Source organism: Pseudophryne corroboree, chromosome 1, assembly GCF_028390025.1.
Source record: "Pseudophryne corroboree isolate aPseCor3 chromosome 1, aPseCor3.hap2, whole genome shotgun sequence".
Lineage (NCBI taxonomy): Eukaryota > Metazoa > Chordata > Amphibia > Anura > Myobatrachidae > Pseudophryne > Pseudophryne corroboree.
Window position 1 is genome coordinate 1,220,570,150 of NC_086444.1, and position 27,818 is coordinate 1,220,597,967.

At 43.6% G+C, this 27,818-nt stretch overlaps 1 protein-coding gene across 3 annotated transcripts in view; it reads right to left on the reverse strand.

Annotated features, from left to right (window-relative positions):
- Window positions 1–272: 272 nt before the first annotated feature.
- The window catches only part of LOC135025576 (proteinase-activated receptor 1-like), a 99,719-nt gene continuing 72,173 nt past the window's right edge, over window positions 273–27,818 (reverse strand). For all 3 annotated transcript variants that reach the window (XM_063953546.1, XM_063953557.1, XM_063953572.1), the window contains exons 5-6: window positions 18,045–18,143; window positions 273–1,828 (exon numbers count right to left, since the gene is read on the reverse strand). In XM_063953546.1, the coding sequence (XP_063809616.1) occupies window positions 756–1,828; window positions 18,045–18,143 (1,172 nt within the window). In that variant the 3' untranslated portion in view covers window positions 273–755. The remainder of the gene's footprint in view (window positions 1,829–18,044; window positions 18,144–27,818) is intronic.

Below are 27,818 nucleotides of genomic sequence, written 5' to 3' on the forward strand. Positions count from 1 at the left end.
TTTTTTTTAAGTGACCCGGGCCCTCCAAAGGCTTAACCTGGCCCTGCCTATACATCACATGCACCTCTTGAAGACCCATTTCTTCAGCCCTTGCAATGTCAGTAATACCAGTAGTTCAGCCGCTATAAAGACATAACTATATGCGTTTGTGAGGACCCAGGCACCCTATGATCATGGCATATGACTATAGCTGCTAATCATCACTGATCCAGGTAATACACATGATGGAATCAGCAGGCAGCATCATGATCAATAACAGAGAATTAGGACAAGATTAATAGGTCAGCAGTCAGAGGTGAGTAGACAGCAACAAAGAATCCAGCACATAAGTGCACCCATGTGTGTCCTGCACTAACACAAAAGGAGACACAACTGGTAAAATAAGCAGCCCACAAATGGGCGCTCTCCCCTAACAAGAAGCTGGGCTTGACAGATACTTACAGACTTGCAGGAGACGTGAGCTTCCAACAGCTGCCGCCAGGGAGCATGAATCCAAGTCAACACCTGATTGGTCAGTTGGGCAGGTACTGCATCATACTGAGCAGGCAAACACTTCAGGGTACTCTCTTTTGACATCCATCTCTACCACCCCTTTTGCCTTGTGGTGATCAGAAGATTAAGGCTTCTTCTCTTTTCAAGCATTTATTATAATGTATGGGCAGGGTACAAGGAAAGGCACCCACCAGTCTACTATTGGGGACAAGGGTAATGTAATGTACATGCGAAAGCAATAAGCCGCCATTATCATTATGCATTTATGCTAGCAGAGCCCGTTCAGTAGGTTGTTTGGTGTGAACATTCATCTGTTGTTTCTTTGATGGTAGTTCCCCACCTCTGTTACAAGTCAGCAAGCTGTACACATATCTCTGACACTGGGAGGACTCATAGTAATCGATAAGAGGATCAAGGCAACAACTGATGCTGCTAATACAGACAGACAGAATGTAGGCACAAAACAGAGATGGATTAGATTTCTTATGAAAATGTGGACACCAAATTAAAAAGATGACATTTGTTGGTCCAAAGCAAAGTACAAACACCAAGAGCACAGTTACTGTCAGGAACAAAGCGCGAGATCGCTTAAAGGAGTTTTCAAGTTTGGGGGAGCTTAGGTTATGGATGATTCCAATGTAACAGACAACTGTAATGACTAAAGGCAAGAAGAAGAAAGTGGAGATAAAAATGAGGAAATAGTTTACAAAAAAGCTCTGGACTTCTTCAATGTCCTGCACATCATAACAAATTGTGGTATCCAAAGCGCCAATGTACTGCGTCTGTTCTCTTATGAGAAGTGGCACAGCACCGGCTATGGATAACACCCATATACAGACACAGACCAGCCAAGCTCGCCCCGTGGTGCGCCAAGAGAGAGACTGCATTGGATACACCACGGCCAGGAACCTGTCCACACTGATGCTGGTCATGAGTAGGATGGAGCAGTACATGTTGCAGTAAAATGCTGTGATGTAGAAGCGACACATTCCATCTCCAATCATCCACTTATTCCCGGAGAATCGATAAGCGATGCTGAAAGGCAGCAGAGTCACAAAGAGTACATCAGCGGCCGCCAGGTTCAGCATGTAGACCACCGCTGGCTTCCCGACCTTCATCTTGAACAGGAACATGATGATGGCCAGAAGATTGAGAGGCAGAGACACAATGAGCACCACGGTGGACACGGATGGAGCAAATACAGTCAGCAACTTGCCAGTGAAAATTATTTTGGCTTCTTCAGTAATTGTTTTTTCTATTATTCGTGAATGGGGAACTTGACTTGATGATAAGTTCAGGTCACGGCCATCTTCAGCACTGTCAGAGGGTTCATTCCCTAAACATTAAAGAGGAAAGAAAAAAAAGAAAAAAAATTGTAGATTTCTCTTCTGCATGTGAACCTAGATACTGTTTATGTAGAGTATGTATGGAAATATTAGCTTCATTATCAATAGGAATACCCAGTAATAGGAATAAATGTGAAAGTCTGAGACTCATTACATATAGGGAGGAATTCAATTTAAACCACAACACTAATTGCCAGTGCTGGACTTATTCCATTAGCGAGGTTTGTCCCGTGTTCAAGTTCTCACAGATTGCACAGAACCTCGCAGCTCATGAAGCTGTGAGGTAAAGTCCATGTAAAAACCCACAAAATCTGGTCAAGCACGGGGAACAAAAACCACAAATTTCACAGTTTACGCTGAATCAGTGGTTTTCCGTGTGTGAATCCCGATTGTTCAGATTGGGAAAAAAAGGCTATTTTATTGAATAGACTTTCCTAGCATCGCTGGGATTATTGCCAGCAAACAGTCGTGAGGTAAACCTCGTGGCTGATTGATTATCCCCATAGAGACAAATTTTACACTACAATAAAAATTCATCAGTGACTCAGGGGTACAGTAGATCTAGAGACATTTATTTTACAGGCAGGTGCTTTAAAAAGTAACCCATACTTCATCCCTTTCCTTTTAAGTTCCATCTCCTTCTTTTTCCAGCCACCATTGCAAACCAAGACTGCAATAATTTTATACAGGGGATCAATATCCAAACAGTGCTGAAATCCATTAGAAATATCAATAATGGGCGATGTGCTTATATTCCATTGTTTGGTAAACCAAAATCTGTAAAATGATAAATGACTGTACCCCTGAAATGCAGATAAAATATTGAGGAATGGTGCATTTTCCACAAATGATATTGAAAATAAAGTACTTGACTGAAAAAATGCTTTATTTCCAGATGGTGAACATTTTTTGCAGAGACTCCAGACTAATTGTGGCTGTGCTGTATTGTGAAAGATTATATGGACACGCTGCATACTTCTCTGTTTTGCACTGTACTTTGCTGTTTTGGATCTGGTTTACTCAAGTGTGTTTTGTTCACGTGCATCTATAAGCCTTGTGATCTGCGCAGTTCGAACCGAGCTGCAAATTTAAAATTTAGAAAAATAAAATATACAGATGTAGCCACGCTTGTTGTGGCTGCACCTAGTGTAATGACACAGGTGCTGAGCTTCCACTACAGATCCATGGGAGGTCTCCTATCTAAGTGACCTTTCAGTACCTGGGTTTCTGAATTTCTTTTATTCAAGTTGTCTCACCATAAGGCAGCACTGGTTGTTTATCAGAAAGCCTCGTGATATATTGGAATTTCCATCTTGCATGTATGAACGAGCTTTCTCGTATTATACTATACGTTCCACTTACTCGAGATGTACCCCTGATGAAGTCTTTTGTATAAGACGAAACGTGTTGGGTTGTCTGTGTTGTGACATTATCTCCAAACCAACTTTAAGGAGAAGGAGGAGACTGTTGTGACCCACTCGCATTTGTATTCAACGCTAAGAATTATACAGCTTTGACTGTGGAATAATACGTCTCTTCTGTACTAGTTTTGAATATGTTTTTAATAAATGTTTTATGATGGAACATGTTATTATTGTACTTTAAAAATTATTAACCAGTTAAGGGTTAAAAAGTGGGAGTTGATATGACCCCTTGGCGCCAGTTCTACTGTTGTATATTCCTATTCTTAGTCCCTTCTAACAGGGGACTTAGTTGAATTAGGCAGCCTATACCTAATATCTTGTGCTTTATCCAAGGATACGGTTTCATCCAATTAGTGCAGAGGGAGAGTATTTGTTTGATTATATATATATATATATATATATATATATATATATATATATATTTATTTTGTTTCTGTACTGGTTGGTTGGTGCACTTTACTCAAGTGTGCTTTGTTCACATGCATCTATAAGCCCTGTAATCCACACAGTGATCTGCAACTTGACAAATTGAGAACTATAAGTTTACAGAAGAGAAACCAAATAATAGTGCAGCAGCTGCTGCCACCAGTTATGATGACGATGATAGTATAGCAAGGTCATCTACTAAAGCAGATGCTCATGGGCATAGCAGGTCTAAGTGAGGGCATCTAAAATAAAAAAAAACAGTATACAGTGTTAAAGAAAATGACACATCTTATAAAGGGAAGGTTTGGTGCAGAAAAAAATAAAATTGCCAACAGGTCATTCACCACATGCAGTGGCAAGGAAACGCTCCGGCCTGGGTAGCAGTTCTGCAATTGTCAGTGAGGCATCTTCTTCTGTCTCTCATGATTGATGGTGCAAGACCTTTTCACTCAGAGTCTAGAAGAGGTGTAAAAAATCTGAAAACCACTAAAGCAGTAAAAAAAATTGTGCGTTCAGAAACAGAAAATGTCACAAATCCTTGAGGAGTGTCTGAGTGTGTACAAGAGTGTTATGTGTGAGCCTGATTTTTCTGATACTGTACTCACAGAAAAGCCACCTTTTCTGATTCCTATGCTGATGACATATAAATAGAGGATGCAACAGAGGAATTGCAAGAGGATGAGGGGGATATTTGTGCAGCTGATGCAGGTGCTAATGAGGATGTTGACAATGTTGTTTGTGTAAGTCAGAAGTGGAAGCAGCTCTTGGCCAGGATAAGAAGATAGCCATTCTCATGCCTGGGCATGGGACCAACAAATCAACCTCAGATGTGTGGAATTTTTTTACTCAAGTCCTGACAACATTCCTCAAGCCATCTGAGCCTTTGTGGAACCACAGTAAGTAGAGGAAGGGACGTTAAGCATCTATTGTAGGAACCTCCACCCTGTTACATAATTTGCAGTGAGCTAATGACAAGTTAATGATAACATCAAAAGCGGGTGCTAAAAATATAACAACAAGCAGTCCAGCATCAGCTACTTCCCTTCTGTCCAGCATCAGCTACTTCCCTTCTCTCGTGTAGATCTCAGCACCTCCAATCTATTTATCTATCATTTATTAACAGATTCTTATATAGTGCAGCAAATTCTGATGCGCTTTACAATTACAACAGAAATAGAACACAACTGGGCAAAAACAGACAGATATAGAAGGTAAGAAAGCCATGCTTGCAAGCTTATGATCCATAGGGAAATAGACATTGATACTCAAGGATAGATGCTACCTGTTGCATAATGGTCCTGCCAGATTGCAAAGTTTCTTAATGGGTTGTTTGATATGATCACCCAGCAATGTTGGCCAAGGCACAGGAGGGTGTGAAAGTGAAGATAGACAAAATATGTGAGGTTATGTGTGGACTGTACAGAAAGGATGTAATTAGATAGGGAAGTATTGAAGGTTATGTGAGTGTGTTTAGAATTTGATAGGCATCTCTGAAGAGGTGAGTTTTCAGAGAAAGTTTAAAGGTTACAAGACTAGAGGTGAGTCTTATTGTGTGGGGGAGGGCATTCCACAGAGTGGGTGAAGCCCAGATAAAGTCCTATCATTTTGAGTGGGAACAAGTAATACGTGTGGATGAGAGATGCAGATCGTGTGCAGAGTGAAGAGTTCAGGGAGGGAGATATTTTGAGTCGAGATGTATGTTGGTGCAGTTTGGTTAATAGCCTTGTTTGTAAATAAAAGTATTTTATATTTAATATGATATAATACAGGTAACCAATGGAGGGACTGGCAGAGAGTATCTGCAGATGATGAACATCTAGCAAGGAAGATTAACATAGAAACATACATAGAAACATAAAATTTGATGGCAGATAAGAACCACTTTACCCCTTCTATTCGGCCCCTTTTTATCCTTTAGGCAATCTCAACCCTTTTTGAACGTTAATTCTTTGTAAGGATATTCATATGCCTACCCCAAGCATGTTTACATTGCTCTACAGTCTTAACCTCTACCACCTCTGATGGGAGGCCATTCCACTACCCTTTCTGTGAAGTGATTTTTCCTTAAATTTCCCCTGAACCTCCCCCCCCTTTAGTCTCAGTATATGTCCTTGAGTTCTAATACTTCTCTTCCTTTGAAGAATGTTTCCCTCCTGAACTTTGTTAAGACCCTTGATATATTTGAAAGTTTCTTTCATGTCCCCCCTTTCCCTTCTCTCCTTCAAACTATACATGTTAAGATTAGTTTTGCAGCTGCATTCAAAATGGATTGTAGATTGAGATTGATTTTAGATTGTAGATTGAGAGCCTCTATTTGGGAAGACCTGTCAGGAGACTATTACAATAATCAATGCGGGAGATAGTGAGAGCACGGATTAGAGGTTTTGCTGTGTCTTGTGTAAGATATTGTCATATTTTGTATGTTTCTTAGATATATGTAACATGATTTTGAGACATATTGAATGTGTGGAACAAAGGACAGTTCAGAGTCAAGAATGACACCTAGGCAGTGAGCTTGTGGTGTAGGCTGTATTGCTGAGTTATCAACAGTAATAGAGATATCAGGTCGGTAACTACTATTAGCCAGTGAAACTAATATTCTGTTTTTGTAATATTAAGTTTGATGTGGCGAGATGTCATCCAAAATGAAATGGCAGAAAGACATTCAGTGACTCAGCCCAATACATATGGTGACAAATCTGGGAGGACAGGTAGATTTGAGTATCATCTGCATAAAGATGATGCTGAAATCCAAAAGAGATGATTAGTTTGCCAGTAGATGGTGTACAGATTGAAAAAAGCAGAGGACATAAGACTGAGCCTTGCGGTACTCCAACTGAGAGAGGTAGCAAAGAGAAGTGGATTAAGAGAAACAATACTGAAGTAACAATTAGATAGGTAAGATGAGAACCAATAAATGTCTGTGTCCTGAAGACCAAGGGATTTTAGTGTTTGTATGAGAAGAGAGTAGTCAATGGTGTCAAAAGCAGCAGAGAGATCAAGGATAATAAGTAGTGAATGATGGCCTTTAGATTTAGCAGTGACCAGATTATTTACTACTTTAGTCAGTGTTGTCTCTGTGGAGTGCTGGGCATGAAATCCTGACTGAAGTGGGTCCAGTAATCAGTGTGAGTTAAGAACGTTTTTGAGGTGAGTGTAGGCAAGTCTTTCAAGTAGCTTGGAGGGGCATGGGAGATGAGAAATGGGACAGTCATTTTAGAGAGAGTTATGGTCAGAATTTTGTTTTTTTCAGAATGGGAGTAATCACTCCATGCTTGTAGAGACAAGGAAAGATACCAGTAGACAGCAAGATATTATAGATTTTAGTTAAGGTAGGGGTGAGCACCGGAGACGGAGCTTTACTTATTTGTGAGGGTATAGAATCAAGAGGAGAGGCAGTAGAGTAAGCAAATGAGAAGAGTGTAGATACTTCATCTTCATTTGTGGGATCAAAGGAAGAGAAGGTGTTAGAGGGTTCAGGAAGCGAATTGAGCTGGTCACTGGCTGTGGAAGAGCATACCATTTCATTTTAGATCTTAAAAACCTTGTCCTTGAAATAGGAAGCAAGATATTGCAAGTCGCTTGGGGTTATAGGCTTGAGCAGAGATGAGAGATTGGAAATATGTTTGTTTGGCAGTGTCTAGAGCATTACGATAAGAGTGGTAAATGGTCTTATATGTGAAAAAAGTAACTTAGACTATGAGATTTATGCCACTGACGTTCTACTTTACATGAGAGATTTTGTAGGTGTCTTGTGAATTTAAAGTGCCACGGTTGACATCTATGTGGAGTGTGATGGGTAGCTGGAGCCACTTCATAGAGTGCTGTCTCTTGGTTAAGGTGTGATACAGCCATCTCAGGAGAGTTGAATGGAGAAATTGGTGAAAACAGTTGTTGCAGAGAGGTAGATAGTTTTTGAAAATGAATAGTGTTAATATTTCTGTGGGTTAGAGGAGGGTTGATGGACTTCACAGACATTGAGCTTGAAGTAATTGAGGATATCATGCAGGTGATAAGTTTGTTATCTGAGAGAGGGAAAGGACTGTTAGTGACTTCAGAAATACATATGGAGCTTCCGTTATTCAGGCTCTGTCTGTGACTAGGTGCGCCCGCCTGGGTGCACCTAGTCACTGTGAGCATCTCCATCTGGACAGATGTGCACGCCTGAACGGAGACGCTCCCCATTCACTTAAATAAATAGCATCACTGTCCGGTCTAGCACGTGTGTCCAGACAGAGATGCTTACAGTGGGAATCGGCTCATGCATTCCCGGAGTGACTAGGTGGACAGATCGCCTAGTCACACCGGGAGTGCATGCCTGCAACTAGGCAGGGTGAAATGACAGAGGCTCCATCTATATAGCATAGTCTGGTGAATACAAGATCAAGGCAATAGCACTCCTGATGAGTAGAAGAGTCAGTCCATTGGTCAAGGCCAAAAGAGGAGGTTAAAGCGAGAATTTGGAGGCATGGGGAGATTGTGGACTGTCAGTAGCAAAATTGAAATCACCCATGATGCTGGTGAAGATATCACAGGATAAGAAGGGAGCCAAGCAGCATAATCTTCCAGAAACTTTTTGGGTTGCCCCGGTGGGCAGTAGAGCAGTGCACAATGTTTTGCCCATTAGAGTAAGATTTTGCTTTTGCGATCAACCTTGAATTAGGCCTAAAATCCTTTATTCGCATCGCCAGCATTCACGGGTTGCCAATATATTGAAATCTCTTCACTCGATTTTAGCAACCATGCTTGATCCTAGGTTTAAGTTGCACTCTGTGTCTTTCTTTCCAACTGATTCAGATCTTAAGAGATTCAAAGAGCTCTTGGTAAGCAAGTTGGCAGCTCAAGTGACACATGGCACTATGACATCTCCTCATTCAGTTTCTTCAGCAACCAGAAAAAAACCTCAGCTTTACCAAAAAGACCCAGTGATGAGCCAGAGAGGTCCACTGAACATTTTGACATCTGTGGGTATATTTACTAAAATTCGTATTTGTGCCGATTTGGAGGGAGATTAAACACAAATGACATCGAATGTGTAAATTTGCAACTTCTTGAATTTTTTAGGAAAGATTTACTATGCTGTCGTATTCTGCATTTTCGTTTTTTCCGATGTCAATGTAATTCGTAATTTCGGCCAGTGTTTTACGGGAGTGAATAGTAAAACACTGCCGACATTAACCCAATGAATCTCAGCCGGATCTGTAAGATCCGTGCAGGGCTTCATTGTGCACCTTAAAAAAAAAAATTAAAGTGTTAAAAATCCCCCCAAAAAATGCGTGGGGTCCCCCCTCCTAAGCAAAATCAGCCTCGGGCTCTTTGAGCCGGTCCTGGTTGAAAAAATATGGGTAAAAAAATGACAGGGGTTCCCCCATATTTGATCAACCAGCACCTGGCTCTGCGCCTGGTACTGGTGCAAAAAATATGGGGAACAAAAAGCGTAGGGGTCCCCCGTATTTTTTGAACCAGCACCGGGCTCCACTAGTCAGAGAGATAATGCCACAGCCGGGGGTCACTTTTATATAGGTTCCTTCGGCCCTGGCATTAAATCACTAACTAGTCACTCCTGGCAGGGGTACCATGGAGGAGTAGGGACCCCTTAAATCAAGTGGTCTCCCCTCCAGCCACTCAAGGGCCAGGGGTGAAGCCCGAGGCTGTACCCCCCATCCAAGGGCGGCGGATGGGGGGCTGATAGCCTTGTGAAAAAATAAGAATATTGTTTTTTGTAGCAGTACTAAAAGTCTAAGCAAGCCTCCCCCGCAAGCTGGTACTTGGAAAACCACAAGTACCAGCATGCGGTGGACATACGGGCCCGCTGGTACCTGTAGTACTACTACAAAAAAAATACCCAACAAAAAACAGGACCAAGTTGAAAAAGATCCATTAACCACAACGCGCTGCTCCCTATTATCTAACCAGTTTTTGACCCAAGTGCATATTGTGCTTCCTAGCCCTGATTCTTGTAGCTTGTAGATAAGTCTCATGTGTGGTACAGTATCGAACACTTTGGCAAAGTCTAAAAAGATTACATCCACGTCTTTACCCTGATCTAGGTTTGCGCTTACTGTTTCATAAAAGCCAAGTAAGTTGGTTTGACAGGATCTGTCCTTCATAAACCCATGTGGATTCCTTTTAATGACCTTATTCGTTTCAAGGAACTTCTGAATACTATCTCTTAGAATACCTTCCAATACTTTCCCCACTATAGATGTAAGACTAACTGGTCTATAATTACCTGGTTCAGCTTTACTTCCCTTTTTGAATATAGGCACTACTTCCGCTATACGCCAGTCTTTGGGAACCATACCTGATATAACTGAATCCTTAAAGATCAAAGATAGCGGTTTTGCTAGTTCAGAGTGAAGCTCCATTAGAACCCTTGGATGAATACCATCGGGCCCTGGTGATTTATTAATCTTTAAATGTTTTAATCGGTCACAGACTACTTCCTCGCTTAAATAAGTACCTATCAGTGTGATATTCTCATTATTGAGATTGTGTGTCAGTCCCCGAATTGGGTCCTCTCTAGTGAATACTGTTGAAAAAAACTCATTTAGTGTGTTCGCTATGTCATTATCATTTTTGCTTAAGACTCCCAACTTGTCTTTTAAGGGGCCTATACTCTCCTTCTTTAATCTCTTGCTATTAATGTATTTAAAGATTTTTTTGGGATTCGCTTTGCTTTCCTTTGCTACTAGTTTTTCAGTTTCTACTTTAGCCGTTCTTATTTCCTTTTTGCAAATTTTGTTACATTCCTTATAGTGCTGAAATGACTCTGCTTCCCCGTCAGATTTGTAATTTTTAAATGCTCGCCCTTTCTTGCCCATAAGTTCCTTAATCTTTTTGTTAAGCCACATCGGTTTATGATTTTTATTCCTTTTTTTGCTACTCATAGGAATACATATGAGTGTATTTTTAGCTAGCAGGAATTTTAGTACCTCCCATTTCTCCGTAGTATTTTTTCCTAAAAACAAACCTTCCTATTCAATATCCCTGAAAAATACCCTCAACTTTTCAAAATTTGCTTTGCTAAAGGTTAAAGTCCTAGTTGAGCCAGTATAGGGCTGTTTATAGAAACTGATATTGAATGTGACCATATTGTGGACGCTGTTTCCTATGGGTTCCGCTACTATAATACCTGATACCAAATCCCCATTGTTTGTTAATACCAGGTCTAAGATTGCATTGTACCTAGTTGGTTCCTCAATTAGTTGGACTAAGTAGTTATCATTAAGTGTGTTTAAAAACATATTGCCCCTAGCAGTATCACATGAATCGTTTTTCCAGTTTATCTCTGGATAGTTAAAATCTCCCATCACTACTATGTCTCCTACTCCTGCTGCTCTTTCAATTTGCTTTAGTAACAATTCATCATCAGATGCGTTGATACCAGGCGGCCTATAGCATACACCCAATACTAACTTTTTTGTTCCTTTTTCCCCGCATGCAATTTCTACCCATAATGTCTCGACAGTGTCTACAGTCCCCTCCTGAATATCTTCCCATATATTAGGTTTTAAAAACGGCTTTACGTAAAGACACACCCCTCCACCCTTTTTATTTAGTCTGTCTCTCCTAAACAGTGTATAGCCCTCTAGATTGACTGCCCAATCATGAGATTCATCCCACCAAGTTTCAGTAATGCCTATAATATCATACTGTTTGCTTGCTGCAAGTATTTCTAGTTCACCCTTTTTACCAGTAATGCTTCTGGTGCTTACATACATACAACTAAGATAAGTATTTTCCCTTGCGTTAGGGACATCTTTCACCTTATGTAGCAAGGATGACCTGTAATCGTCATTGTTTAGTGCTTTGGTAAAATCCCTTTTAGTACCCAAGTTATTAACCTTACCGCCTGCTCTTACCCTCCCCCCAACTTCTCCCCCATTTCGTTTACTACCGCCTTCCCCACTATTCTCACTGCATGACCCGTAGTTTCTAGCTAAACCCTCCCCCCCAGGCTCCTAGTTTAAAATATCCTCCAATAATAGTCTAGGAACAAAAAAAGGCCCAAATGATGTGATTTTAGCTTCTTGGCTAAATTAATGAAAAATAAAAATCCAATTCCAAAGGCAGACAATGAATTACAGCCAAATCCAAATGCAGCAAAAATAGTCCAGTGCACATTTCTAATTTTAAATTGACATGTTTTAATTGTGCGTGTTAACAGTAATAATGCCAACACTTGCAGTTATTGTTAGGGCAAACCTCCCAACTGTCCCATTTTCTTGGACTGTCCTGCTGTCCCACTCTCAGGCCACTGTGTCCCATGGTGGGGTGGGTGGAGCACACACACTGCTTCTTTGCTATGCAGAGCAGCAAGTAAGGAGCAAGTGAATAGATGCCATGCACATCCATTCACAGTGTAGTTGGAGCCTGGGGGCAACACAGCATCTCTGAGAGTGGTGGGCACTCCAACAATGATAGGAATGGGGGGTCCAGGAATGATAGGAATGGGGGTTCAGGGAGACTCTGACCCATTTCTCCAAGGCTATGCCCTCTTTTTGGTCACACCCACTGGATCACCAGTGTTGGGAGGTATGGTAAGGTTTACACAACAATTAGAATTATGGATTGGCTACAATTAGTGTTGGAGTTAGGCAACAGTTTGAGATAGACATCAACTAATGTTAGGAATAGTTTGATCTTAGGGTTGTTTTTAAGCTAAATTAGTACTATTAAAATGTTGGCATACCAGAGTCAAATTTCTGGATGTCGACATATCATCTGTTAACATTTTGAACATCCTGACATTATGGTGTCAATATATTGAGTGTTGACATTCTGCATGTTGAAATTTCATACCCAACCAAACTTTATAGCCTCTATTATATTGCATGACCAATGAGCGTTTTTTTTCACCTTTAAGGCCAGCCAAACTCCTAAAACCAGCCATATTGTACTGTATGCTGCATCCTGAGGACTAATGATAGGACTGTGGACAACCTCTGATGAAGTAGGTACCAATACTAGACTGGTGACTTGACTAAAGGCTGACTTGCATTAGTTGCACTAACCAGGCTAGACTTCACCTCATGTTGGCTTCAGTGTCCTTTTTCTTCAGGACTGACCATCATCATCAACATTAATTTATTAGTTTCCACAGATTTCATGGTGGCACACAACCATTGTCACTGCAAGCCATAAACCAGTTTTTACTGAACAGGTCCGGCATCACTGGGTCTCGGGACTGCAATACTGTGATCGTGGGCAGGTGCCGGCGAAGAGCCACCACAGTGGCAGCTACTCTCTCAAGGGTGATGCTGTGTAGCTCTGGTTGCAGGTTTCTGCAGCTACCATATGGGTGCTTGTTGCTCTGTTAGAAATTTAAAAAGAGATAGGCATGCCAGTGTGATATTACATTAGGTGCTAAATTTGAATTTCCTCTCTTCAAAATGCAATGGTCAAACACAAGAGTATTAGGCTCCATACATTTATTCCAGAATCTATTCTACATGTACTCTCCATCTACTATCTGTGTTCTGTTCTGGTCAATCTGACAATGCTCATTGGTTACTACTCTGGTACTGCTCATCCCCTGGTACCACATTAAATGTCTGGTTCTGACCTGCTTCTGTCAACTATACTCATGTATGACGTACAGTAACTAATTTCACTGCCTGCCCTTAGTTCCTTTATTCCCACCTTCCCATACATTTAAACGTAGTTACAGGGACGCAACCTGCATTTTGGATACAGAATAGTGTGAATCCCCTTGCGGGAGTCACAGAAGATGGACACAGATACAGTACAGTATATTAGAATCTGCACCTCTGTTCTGGGTCTACACCAACTCCAAGTGTACAGTCAGCATCCACACCATCTGTCATTGAGTTATTAGTCATATTAGAGATAGACTAAGACATATGAACACAGGTTATTAAATATACTACCTCCCCGGTCACCCACTGCCTCTCCCTGCCACCCACTTTCTCCCCTGTCACCCTTTGCCTCCAACAGCCTTCTCCTGTCACCGACTGACTTCCCCTGTCACCTACTGCCACCTACTGTCTCCATCTGTGCCTCCCTCTGCCTCACTCTGTCACCCTCTGCCTCCCCAATTAATCAGTGACCCCCTGTCAATCTATTCCTCTCCTATAAACCATTGTCTCCCCTGTCACCAACTGCCTTTCCCTGTCATCCTCTGCCATGCATTTCCTATCCCTGTCTCCCTCTGCCTCTCCTTCAGCCTCCACATCCCCCATCACCAACCACCTCCCCCTGTCACCAATTGCCACCTACTAGCTCTCTATGTCACCCTTTTTCTCCACCCTATCACTCTCTGCCTCCCCGTCACTCTCTTCCTCTCCAATCCCTGAGTGTATCCTCTGTCAGCAACTGCATCTCCCTGTTACCCTCTGCCATGCATTGACTCTCCTTGTCATCCACTGCCTCTCAATCACCCTCCACCTCCGCCTTTCACCAACCACCTCCTTCTGTCACCCTCTGCAACCTACTACAGTATCTCTCTATGTCACCCACTACCTCACTCTGTCTATTTTGCCTCTATCCTATCACCGTCTGCCTCCATAGTTAACCACTGCATCCCCCTATCACCATCTTTTTCTCCAATCACGGACTGTGTCCTCTGTCACCAGCTGCCTTTCCCTGTCACCCTCTGCCATGCATCGAATCTCCCTGTCATCCACTTTCTCTCCATCCCCCTCCTCCTCCCCCTGTCACCCACTGTCACTCTCTGTCACCCACTGCCTCCATGCTATCACCCTCTGCCACTCCAGTACAACACTGCCTCCCCCTGTCACTCTCTGCATCTCCATTCACCCACTGTCTACCCAGTCTCACTCTGCCTCTTCCTGACACCCCCAAAGAATTCAAATGGGTATAAACTTCCTTCCATATGAACATATTTAAAACCCATGCAGGGAATGGGGCTCATCTCTGCGGTTTGTAAGACATTAAGTGATTACACTTGCAGTTACTTCACTACTGTTTTGTGCCCTGCAGTGTTACTGTCTGCTGACCATGCAAGTGTGGTGACCATTCTGCAGCAATGTGATAGGGTCCTGTAAAATATTATTTTGTCAGATGGTGTCCCAAAACAAAATAGTTTGAGAACCCATACTCTACAGCAAAAGGCTGCATGACCAGAGATTTTAAATGGACCTGCCCCCTCCTTATTGACAGCAGCAGTCATAACTAGTGATGTCCATCAATGGCTTCATCATCGATGGTAAATGTTTTTAAAACAGCGCCACTGATGTTTTCTCAAAATTGTGTGCTGTCATCAATGGTTTCACATCATCAGTGCAGGACCATTGATGACTTAAAACAAAAACACTTACATACAGCCAATTGATGGTTGTTAAACCATTATTTATTTATTTATTAATTTATTTATTACCAGTTATTTATATAGTGCACAGCCGCACACATATTCTGGAGCGATTTACAGAGAATAGTTGGCCATTCACATCAGTCCCTGCACCAGTGGAGCTTACAATCTATATTCCCTACCATATGTACACACACATTCATGCTAGGGTTAATTTTGTTGAAAGCCAATTAACCTACCAGTATATATTTGGATTGTGGGTGGAAACCAGAACACCTGGAGAAAACCCACGCAAGTGCTAGGAGAATATACAAACTCCTCACTGTTAGGACCATGTTGGGAATGGAACCCATGAGTGAGGCAGTAATGCTAACCATTACACCATCCGTACTGCCGAATTGATTGTCAATGGCCATCCATAACCTTTGTGGCTTCTGCATGACAGTCTACCACCGCTGCCTGACTCCTGATCACAGTGTCTGCAACCAGGGATGGACTTGGGCCACAATTTTGGGCCTGGCATTCGTGAGCACATGTAAATGGCAGAGGGGGTGCACAGGCACAGTGCTCGAGGGCGTGCCATGACTCCGGGGCATGGACTTGCAGTAGGCCCCCATTATCTTGGAGATGCACGCTTCAGGTAGGGAGGAGGCCCATCCAGAGAGATGGAGGCTGCACTGCGTGTGGCCTTCCAACCTCTCTGTGGGACCGGACCAGCCCACCAGACCATCGTCCCAGATGGGCAGTCTGGCTCTGGCTGCAACAGGAGTGGAAGAGAAGAGATCTACTGTACAGCAGGCGAGTTAGACATAGGGGAGGTGCATATAGATTATGGTAGGTAATATTAACATAATTAATAGGATGCTGTTTTAATTGAGTTAATGAAGGAGTTTATTTTTATTTTTTGACTGTTGGTTAGAGGTGTACCGCAATACATTATGCTCACCAAATGTACTAAAAAGGTCCACTGCAGATGTTGAATATACAATTTCTGCTGTGGTCCTACAGAATAGCAGTTACCACAGAATACTGTGGGTCTGGATGTGCCCATATACAGCAAGCTCTAGAAAGCGTTCTGTAAGTTCCCATAGCTTCTGCCTGATAGGAGATGCCATCTATTGTTGACATTACCTGTAGAAGCTTATGGACTTCTTATTGCAATAACTCCCACAGAGGTATACAAAGGATAATGGCCGCATATGTGCATTATGAATCCTGGGACATAAACCTGGAATTCAGGTCTTCACCAGGATTTGGGATACTTGATGTACTTTATACCACCCTGAGTTGAAATAATTAGTGGCTTAATGTATATAAATGGAATTATTTGATGATGCTGGGGCTATTTTACAATGGGGATTATTTATGTAATTATTTTAATGGGGTTAATTATATTGATTGCATTTATTGTGGGTGCTACAATGATGGTGAAATAGTTAATACTGTACTGTATGCGATAAAGTTAATTATTATTATTACCAGTTATTTATATAGCGCACACATATTCCGCAGCACTTTACAGAGAATATTTGGCCATTCACATCAGTCCCTGCCCCAGTGGAACTTACAAACTACATTCTCTATCACATGTACACACACATACATTCATGCCAGGGTTAATTTTTGTTGGGAGCCAATTGACCTACCAGTATATATTTTTGGATTGTGGGAGGAAACCTGAGTACCCGGAGAAAACCCACGCAAGTACGGGGAGAATATACAAACTCCACAGTTAGGGCCATGGTGGGAATCGGACCCATAACCTCAGTGCTGTGAGGAAGTAATGCTAACCATTACACCATCCGTACTGCCCATTAATTAGTGATGATATTGTAAGGCAATAAAATATTCTCTATTGTATGGCAGTCACACTACTCTGTATTACATGGCAGCCAGTGTGATGCTCTCTGTATTGTATGGCTGTCACACTGCTCTGTATTACATGGCAGCCACTGTAATGCTCTCTGTATTGTATGGCAGTCACGCTACTCTGTAGTACATGGCAGCCACTGTAATGCTCTCTGTATTGTATGGCAGTCACACTACTCTGTATTACATGGCAGCCACTGTGATGATCTCTGTATTGTATGGCAGTCACACTACTCTGTATTACATGGCAGCCACTGTGATGCTCTCTGTATTGTATGGCAGTCACACTACTCTGTAGTACATGGCAGCCACTGTAATGCTCTCTGTATTGTATGGCAGTCACACTACTCTGTATTACATGGCAGCCACTGTGATGTTCTCTGTATTATATTGCAGTCTATGGATTGTGTTAGTGCTGCTGTGATATTGTCTACATTCTATGGTGTTCATATACAGATGTAACCTTCCTCATCCCTGTTGCAATGAGTTCACACGTGCACACGCATCGCGGCAGAGACTACTTGCACCTGCTTGCATACAGTCGCGGATGTGAATGCTTAGTGCATTCTGAAAGTTTTGTGGGTGAGAAAATGTAAACGATCCCACAAACATGCACACTTATCACAGCAAATGTCTTGTGACTGCGATAAATCACAGCCAGGATGACGGTGGACGTATATGTAGGTAGGGGTGGTTACTATCTGATGGAGAGGGAGGGGTGTGCTGAGGTAAGTCTTTGTCCTGATGACAGAACACCTAGCTTCAGCCATGGGTAGTCAGATGCTAACAAATACATCTATTTCAGATACAGGCACAAATCTATATGTGCGGGGAAGCAAGTAGCGCTGGATACATAGTGGTAATGGGGTTGTAAGAAGGAAACCATATGAGACACAGGGGTCAATGCAGAACTGAAAGCAAGTCAGCCGCAATTGGGGTCATATTGTGTGCAGAGAAAATAAATGACTTTGTGTAACCACATGCAGAGCTGTAAGTGCTTATGGTATCACTGCCCTCTCCATGTGCATCGTCAGACTACCATCGTCATCACAGTGCTGTAGGGATTTGTTTCTCCAGGCGAATAACAAAGGCAGATTATTGTCCCCATCGCGTAACATTGTGCTTGGGGTATACCCGTATTGGAAATGTATAATTTTCATTAGTGTTGGTGTCTCATAGCTCCTGTCACCTTACCTGTCATTTTATCAAGTGTATGTCGTCCCCAGTAATTATGTTCATAATGTTTTATCATTTCAGAAGCGATTACAACTTTCTCTATAATATCTCCGTCACCTGTAATACATAAATAATACATCATATAAACCATCCTGTAATAAAAGGACTCAGTGCCCCCTACTGGCTAATTACAGAACCATGTGGCTTTATTCCATGTACTGTGCTGTAAATGAGAGATCACACCCAGGTTATCACAGCGCTGAGCACCAAACATACCCCCCGTCACACAGAGCACATAGCGGGGCAGGAGCAGGTACAGCACTGGCTACTGTGTCACAATGCTGCCCCCTGCCGTACACACACATTACATCCATATCATTTTCAGGTGCGCAGTGTGTTGTGGGCCTGTAGATATCAGCCTGTATCTAGAGATGTAGCTGCACCGACATCAGCAGCCATGGTGAGCTAGACACATAGGTAGGTGCAGGGGCGTAGTGAGGGTGGAGGGAGTTGAGCTTGAGCTCCATGCGCCGCTGGGGACAGAAGGTGCCGGCTCTCTGTAACAGAGCTGGGAGCCGGTACTCGGGGTAGGAGGAGATGACGGGAAGAGAGGGAAGGGGTGGCCACCATACTGCCTGCATGTTCCATGTCACTGATTGCAGTGCAGAGAGTCCAGTGCAGTGCAGTGTGGTGTGTTGCTAGGGAAGAGGGGAGGTTTGGAGGGTTGTCAGAAGAAGCTTCCTGGCTGTCAGGTATCTGCAGTCAGTGATATGGAACACGCAGGCAGTGTGGTGGGCACACCTTCCCTTCCCTCAGTCCTTTCCTTCTGCCCACAGAGGCCCAGCCTGTCAATCACATAGAAGCTCCTCCCCCCCCCATGCTAGAACGAGGAGCTGCTGCCTTCTTCTTGGTGAGAATTGATATGTGTATACTGTGTGTGTACATGTCTGTGTATATTGTGTGTGTGTGTCTGTGTATATATATCTGTGTGTATACTGTGTGTGTATACATGTCTGTGTATATTGTGTGTGTGTGTCTGTGTATATATATCTGTGTATATATGTGTGTATACTGTGTGTGTACATGTCTGTGTATATTGTGTGTCTGTGTATATATATATATATATATGTGTATATATGTGTGTATACTGTGTGTGTACATGTCTGTGTATATTGTGTGTGTGTGTCTGTGTATATATATCTGTGTATATATGTGTGTATACTGTGTGTGTACATGTCTGTGTATATTGTGTGTGTGTCTGTGTATATATATCTGTGTATATATGTGTGTATACTGTGTGTGTACATGTCTGTGTATATTGTGTGTGTGTGTGTCTGTGTATATATATCTGTGTATATATGTGTGTATACTGTGTGTGTACATGTCTGTGTATATTGTGTGTGTATGTCTGTGTATATATATCTGTGTATATTAGAGATGAGCGGGTTCGGTTTCTTTGAATCCGAATCCGAACCCGCACGAACTTCACTTTTTTTTTCACGGGTCCGAGCGACTCGGATCTTCCCGCCTTGCTCGGTTAACCCGAGCGCGCCCGAACGTCATCATGACGCTGTCGGATTCTCGCGAGACTCGGATTCTATATAAGGAGCCGCGCGTCGCCGCCATTTTCACACGTGCATTGAGATTGATAGGGAGAGGACGTGGCTGGCGTCCTCTCCATTTAGATTAGATTTAGAAGAGAGAGAGAGAGAGAGATTGCTGTGATACTGTAGATTAGAAGAGAGTGCAGAGTGCAGACAGAGTTTAGTGACTGACGACCACAGTGACCAGTGACCACCAGAGACAGTGCAGTTGTTTGTTTTATTTAATATATCCGTTCTCTGCCTGAAAAAAACGATACACAGTCACACAGTGACTCAGTCTGTGTGCACTGCTCAGCCCAGTGTGCTGCACATCAATGTATTGTATATAAAGCTTATAATTGTGGGGGAGACTGGGGAGCACTGCAGGTTGTTATAGCAGGAGCCAGGAGTACATGATAAATAATATTATATTAAAATTAAACAGTGCACACTTTTGCTGCAGGAGTGCCACTGCCAGTGTGACTAGTGGTGACCAGTGCCTGACCACCAGTATATTAGTAGTATTGTATACTATCTCTTTATCAACCAGTCTATATTAGCAGCAGACACAGTACAGTGCGGTAGTTCACGGCTGTGGCTACCTCTGTGTCGGCACTCGGCAGGCAGTCCGTCCATCCATAATTGTATTATAATATATACCACCTAACCGTGGTTTTTTTTCCATTCTTTATACCGTCGTCATACTAGTTGTTACGAGTATACTACTATCTCTTTATCAACCAGTGTACAGTGCGGTAGTTCACGGCTGTGGCTACCTCTGTGTCGGCACTCGGCAGGCAGTCCGTCCAACCATAATTGTATTATATACCACCTAACCGTGTTTTTTTTTTCATTCTTTATACCGTCGTCATACTAGTTGTTACGAGTATACTACTATCTCTTTATCAACCAGTGTACAGTGCGGTAGTTCACGGCTGTGGCTACCTCTGTGTCGGCACTCGGCAGGCAGTCCGTCCAACCATAATTGTATTATAATATATACCACCTAACCGTGGTTTTTTTTTTCATTCTTTATACCGTCGTCATACTAGTTGTTACGAGTATACTACTATCTCTTTATCAACCAGTGTACAGTGCGGTAGTTCACGGCTGTGGCTACCTCTGTGTCGGCACTCGGCAGGCAGTCCGTCCAACCATAATTGTATTATATACCACCTAACCGTGGTTTTTTTTTTCATTCTTTATACCGTCGTCATACTAGTTGTTACGAGTATACTACTATCTCTTTATCAACCAGTGTACAGTGCGGTAGTTCACGGCTGTGGCTACCTCTGTGTCGGCACTCGGCAGGCAGTCCGTCCATCCATAATTGTATTATAATATATACCACCTAACCGTGGTTTTTTTTTCATTCTTTATACCGTCGTCATACTAGTTGTTACGAGTATACTACTATCTCTTTATCAACCAGTGTACAGTGCGGTAGTTCACGGCTGTGGCTACCTCTGTGTCGGCACTCGGCAGGCAGTCCGTCCAACCATAATTGTATTATAATATATACCACCTAACCGTGGTTTTTTTTTCATTCTTTATACCGTCGTCATACTAGTTGTTACGAGTATACTACTATCTCTTTATCAACCAGTGTACAGTGCGGTAGTTCACGGCTGTGGCTACCTCTGTGTCGGCACTCGGCAGGCAGTCCGTCCAACCATAATTGTATTATAATATATACCACCTAACCGTGGTTTTTTTTTTCATTCTTTATACCGTCGTCATACTAGTTGTTACGAGTATACTACTATCTCTTTATCAACCAGTGTACAGTGCGGTAGTTCACGGCTGTGGCTACCTCTGTGTCGGCACTCGGCAGGCAGTCCGTCCATCCATAATTGTATTATATACCACCTAACCGTGGTTTTTTTATACCACCTAACCGTGGCAGTCCGTCCATAATTGTATACTAGTATCCAATCCATCCATCTCCATTGTTTACCTGAGGTGCCTTTTAGTTCTGCCTATAAAATATGGAGAACAAAAAAGTTGAGGTTCCAAAATTAGGGAAAGATCAAGATCCACTTCCACCTCGTGCTGAAGCTGCTGCCACTAGTCATGGCCGAGACGATGAAATGCCAGCAACGTCGTCTGCCAAGGCCGATGCCCAATGTCATAGTACAGAGCATGTCAAATCCAAAACACCAAATATCAGAAAAAAAAGGACTCCAAAACCTAAAATAAAATTGTCGGAGGAGAAGCGTAAACTTGCCAATATGCCATTTACCACACGGAGTGGCAAGGAACGGCTGAGGCCCTGGCCTATGTTCATGGCTAGTGGTTCAGCTTCACATGAGGATGGAAGCACTCAGCCTCTCGCTAGAAAACTGAAAAGACTCAAGCTGGCAAAAGCACCGCAAAGAACTGTGCGTTCTTTGAAATCCCAAATCCACAAGGAGAGTCCAATTGTGTCGTTTGCGATGCCTGACCTTCCCAACACTGGACGTGAAGAGCATGCGCCTTCCACTATTTGCACGCCCCCTGCAAGTGCTGGAAGGAGCACCCGCAGTCCAGTTCCTGATAGTCAGATTGAAGATGTCAGTGTTGAAGTACACCAGGATGAGGAGGATATGGGTGTTGCTGGCGCTGGGGAGGAAATTGACCAGGAGGATTCTGATGGTGAGGTGGTTTGTTTAAGTCAGGCACCCGGGGAGACACCTGTTGTCCGTGGGAGGAATATGGCCGTTGACATGCCAGGTGAAAATACCAAAAAAATCAGCTCTTCGGTGTGGAGGTATTTCACCAGAAATGCGGACAACAGGTGTCAAGCCGTGTGTTCCCTTTGTCAAGCTGTAATAAGTAGGGGTAAGGACGTTAACCACCTCGGAACATCCTCCCTTATACGTCACCTGCAGCGCATTCATAATAAGTCAGTGACAAGTTCAAAAACTTTGGGTGACAGCGGAAGCAGTCCACTGACCAGTAAATCCCTTCCTCTTGTAACCAAGCTCACGCAAACCACCCCACCAACTCCCTCAGTGTCAATTTCCTCCTTCCCCAGGAATGCCAATAGTCCTGCAGGCCATGTCACTGGCAAGTCTGACGAGTCCTCTCCTGCCTGGGATTCCTCCGATGCATCCTTGCGTGTAACGCCTACTGCTGCTGGCGCTGCTGTTGTTGCCGCTGGGAGTCGATGGTCATCCCAGAGGGGAAGTCGTAAGCCCACTTGTACTACTTCCAGTAAGCAATTGACTGTTCAACAGTCCTTTGCGAGGAAGATGAAATATCACAGCAGTCATCCTACTGCAAAGCGGATAACTGAGTCCTTGACAACTATGTTGGTGTTAGACGTGCGTCCAGTATCCGCCGTTAGTTCACAGGGAACTAGACAATTTATTGAGGCAGTGTGCCCCCGTTACCAAATACCATCTAGGTTCCACTTCTCTAGGCAGGCGATACCGAGAATGTACACGGACGTCAGAAAAAGACTCACCAGTGTCCTAAAAAATGCAGTTGTACCCAATGTCCACTTAACCACGGACATGTGGACAAGTGGAGCAGGGCAGGGTCAGGACTATATGACTGTGACAGCCCACTGGGTAGATGCATGGACTCCCGCCGCAAGAACAGCAGCGGCGGCACCAGTAGCAGCATCTCGCAAACGCCAACTCTTTCCTAGGCAGGCTACGCTTTGTATCACCGCTTTCCAGAATACGCACACAGCTGAAAACCTCTTACGGCAACTGAGGAAGATCATCGCGGAATGGCTTACCCCAATTGGACTCTCCTGTGGATTTGTGGCATCGGACAACGCCAGCAATATTGTGTGTGCATTAAATATGGGCAAATTCCAGCACGTCCCATGTTTTGCACATACCTTGAATTTGGTGGTGCAGAATTTTTTAAAAAACGACAGGGGCGTGCAAGAGATGCTGTCGGTGGCCAGAAAAATTGCGGGACACTTTCGGCGTACAGGCACCACGTACAGAAGACTGGAGCACCACCAAAAACTACTGAACCTGCCCTGCCATCATCTGAAGCAAGAAGTGGTAACGAGGTGGAATTCAACCCTCTATATGCTTCAGAGGTTGGAGGAGCAGCAAAAGGCCATTCAAGCCTATACAATTGAGCACGATATAGGAGATGGAATGCACCTGTCTCAAGTGCAGTGGAGAATGATTTCAACGTTGTGCAAGGTTCTGATGCCCTTTGAACTTGCCACACGTGAAGTCAGTTCAGACACTGCCAGCCTGAGTCAGGTCATTCCCCTCATCAGGCTTTTGCAGAAGAAGCTGGAGGCATTGAAGAAGGAGCTAACACGGAGCGATTCCGCTAGGCATGTGGGACTTGTGGATGCAGCTCTTAATTCGCTTAACAAGGATTCACGGGTGGTCAATCTGTTGAAATCAGAGCACTACATTTTGGCCACCGTGCTCGATCCTAGATTTAAAGCCTACCTTGGATCTCTCTTTCCGGCAGACACAGGTCTGCTGGGGTTGAAAGACCTGCTGGTGACAAAATTGTCAAGTCAAGCGGAATGCGACCTGTCAACATCTCCTCCTTCACATTCTCCCGCAACTGGGGGTGCGAGGAAAAGGCTCAGAATTCCGAGCCCACCCGCTGGCGGTGATGCAGGGCAGTCTGGAGCGACTGCTGATGCTGACATCTGGTCCGGACTGAAGGACCTGACAACGATTACGGACATGTCGTCTACTGTCACTGCATATGATTCTCTCAACATTGATAGAATGGTGGAGGATTATATGAGTGACCGCATCCAAGTAGGCACGTCACACAGTCCGTACTTATACTGGCAGGAAAAAGAGGCAATTTGGAGGCCCTTGCACAAACTGGCTTTATTCTACCTAAGTTGCCCTCCCACAAGTGTGTACTCCGAAAGAGTGTTTAGTGCCGCCGCTCACCTTGTCAGCAATCGGCGTACGAGGTTACATCCAGAAAATGTGGAGAAGATGATGTTCATTAAAATGAATTATAATCAATTCCTCCGCGGAGACATTGACCAGCAGCAATTGCCTCCACAAAGTACACAGGGAGCTGAGATGGTGGATTCCAGTGGGGACGAATTGATAATCTGTGAGGAGGGGGATGTACACGGTGATATATCGGAGGGTGAAGATGAGGTGGACATCTTGCCTCTGTAGAGCCAGTTTGTGCAAGGAGAGATTAATTGCTTCTTTTTTGGGGGGGGTCCAAACCAACCCGTCATATCAGTCACAGTCGTGTGGCAGACCCTGTCACTGAAATGATGGGTTGGTTAAAGTGTGCATGTCCTGTTTTGTTTATACAACATAAGGGTGGGTGGGAGGGCCCAAGGATAGTTCCATCTTGCACCTCTTTTTTCTTTTCTTTTTCTTTGCATCATGTGCTGATTGGGGAGGGTTTTTTGGAAGGGACATCCTGCGTGACACTGCAGTGCCACTCCTAGATGGGCCCGGTGTTTGTGTCGGCCACTAGGGTCGCTAATCTTACTCACACAGCTACCTCATTGCGCCTCTTTTTTTCTTTGCGTCATGTGCTGTTTGGGGAGGGTTTTTTGGAAGGGACATCCTGCGTGACACTGCAGTGCCACTCCTAGATGTGCCCGGTGTTTGTGTCGGCCACTAGGGTCGCTAATCTTACTCACACAGCTACCTCATTGCGCCTCTTTTTTTCTTTGCGTCATGTGCTGTTTGGGGAGGGTTTTTTGGAAGGGACATCCTGCGTGACACTGCAGTGCCACTCCTAGATGTGCCCGGTGTTTGTGTCGGCCACTAGGGTCGCTAATCTTACTCACACAGTCAGCTACCTCATTGCGCCTCTTTTTTTCTTTGCGTCATGTGCTGTTTGGGGAGGGTTTTTTGGAAGGGCCATCCTGCGTGACACTGCAGTGCCACTCCTAGATGGGCCCGGTGTTTGTGTCGGCCACTAGGGTCGCTAATCTTACTCACACAGCTACCTCATTGCGCCTCTTTTTTTCTTTGCGTCATGTGCTGTTTGGGGAGGGTTTTTTGGAAGGGACATCCTGCGTGACACTGCAGTGCCACTCCTAGATGGGCCCGGTGTTTGTGTCGGCCACTAGGGTCGCTTATCTTACTCACACAGCGACCTCGGTGCAAATTTTAGGACTAAAAATAATATTGTGAGGTGTGAGGTATTCAGAATAGACTGAAAATGAGTGTAAATTATGGTTTTTGAGGTTAATAATACTTTGGGATCAAAATGACCCCCAAATTCTATGATTTAAGCTGTTTTTTAGTGTTTTTGGAAAAAAACACCCGAATCCAAAACACACCCGAATCCGACAAAAATAATTCGGTGAGGTTTTGCCAAAACGCGTTCGAACCCAAAACACGGCCGCGGAACCGAACCCAAAACCAAAACCCGAAAAATTTCAGGCGCTCATCTCTAGTGTATATATGTGTGTATACATGTCTGTGTATATTGTGTGTGTGTGTGTGTGTGTATGTATGTCTGTGTTTATATATATATATATATCTGTGTATATATGTGTGTATACTGTGTGTGTATACATGTCTGTGTATATTGTGTGTGTGTGTGTGTGTGTATGTCTGTGTGTATATATATATATATATATATATATATATATATCTGTGTATATATGTGTGTATACTGTGCGTGCATATGTCTGTGCATGTATACATCTGTGCATACTGTGTGTATCTGTGTGTGTGTATACTGTGTGTGTATACGTCAGTGTATACAGTGTGTATGTGTATTTATGTGTATACTGTGTGTTTGTGTATATGTCTGTGTGTGTATGTATAGTATGTGAATATTTTTTTTAAAGTGACTGGAGCGTGCTGGAGATGCTGTCAGTGGACCGAACAGTTGCGGCCCACTCTTGACATTCAGCCACTGCGTGACACTACTAGATGGGCCAGGTGGTTGTGTCGCTTAGCTTAGGCCTACAGCAACTTCGTGGCACCTTTTTTTAATCTTTGCATCATGTGCTGTTAGGGGCCTTTTTTTTGATATCTGCCCTCCTGTCTGACACTGCAGTGCCACTCCTAGATGGGCCAGGTGTTTGTGCTGACCACTTGGGTCGCTTAGCTTACTCATCCAGCGACCTCGGTGCAACCTTTTGGCCTAAAAACAATATTGTTAGGTGTTCAGAATAGACTGGAAATGAGTGGAAATTATGGCTATTGAGGTTAATAATACTATAGGATCAAAATGACCCCAAAATTCTATGATTTAAGCTGTTTTTGAGGGTATTTTGAAAAAAAAACACTCAAATCCAAAACACACCCGAATCAGACAAAAATTCTTAAGGGACGTTTTGCCAAAACGCGTCCGAATCCAAAACCAAAACACAAAACCAGAAAAAATGTCCACTGCACATCTCTAATATACAGTATATACACACACACATATTTGTATATGTGTGTTTATGTATGTTTGTGTATATCTGTGGGTGTTTGTGTGTATATGTTTGTGTTTATGTCCATGTGTGTAAGTGTTTATGTGTGTGTGCAAGTATGTTTATGTATTTCTGTGCCTATATACATACGTACGTACGTACGTACGTACGTACGTACGTACGTGTGTAAGTATGTATGTATGTATGGTGGTGGTCGCCGTGACATGACCCTGCTCCGGGTGTCATGTCTCCACGCTACGCCTCTGGGTAGGTGCAATGTCCGATGGCTAGGCCAATGACCCGCTGATAGTGCATACTTGTATGCACACCGGCAGAAAGTACTGCAGATGGTGTGTCTATATGGGACGCCTAATGACCGTGGCATTGATATAAAGACGCAGGAGCTGATGGGTATGTGGCACAGCTGTGCTCACCAACAGGGATGGGGAGGTGTGAGCCTAGGGAAGTGCAGCTAAATCTTCTGGGCGATAAGTGTATTAGGGAAGGGACAGAGTGCAGCAGTGGGGGGATGTAATGAGGTAAATGGGGTGTTTGAGATGGGAAGTCTGGGTGTTTGTGACTGCATGTCAATAATGCAACTACACACTATTGTTGTTTCAGGGGCTTTATTCACACACATGCTAATCACCCCCCACCCTACAAGGGACCTCCTGGTGGGAGTACAGTCAGTCTGTACATCTGAAAGGGTAGTCCAGGCACGACATTACCTGACAGTGTGTGTGTGTGTGCGCGTGTGTGTGCGCGTGGTGGTAGTTAAGGCAGGACATTACCTGACAGTGTGTGAGTATGTGTGTGTGGATAGCACAGGCAGGACATTACCTGACTGTGTGTGTGTGTGTGTGTGTGTGTGTG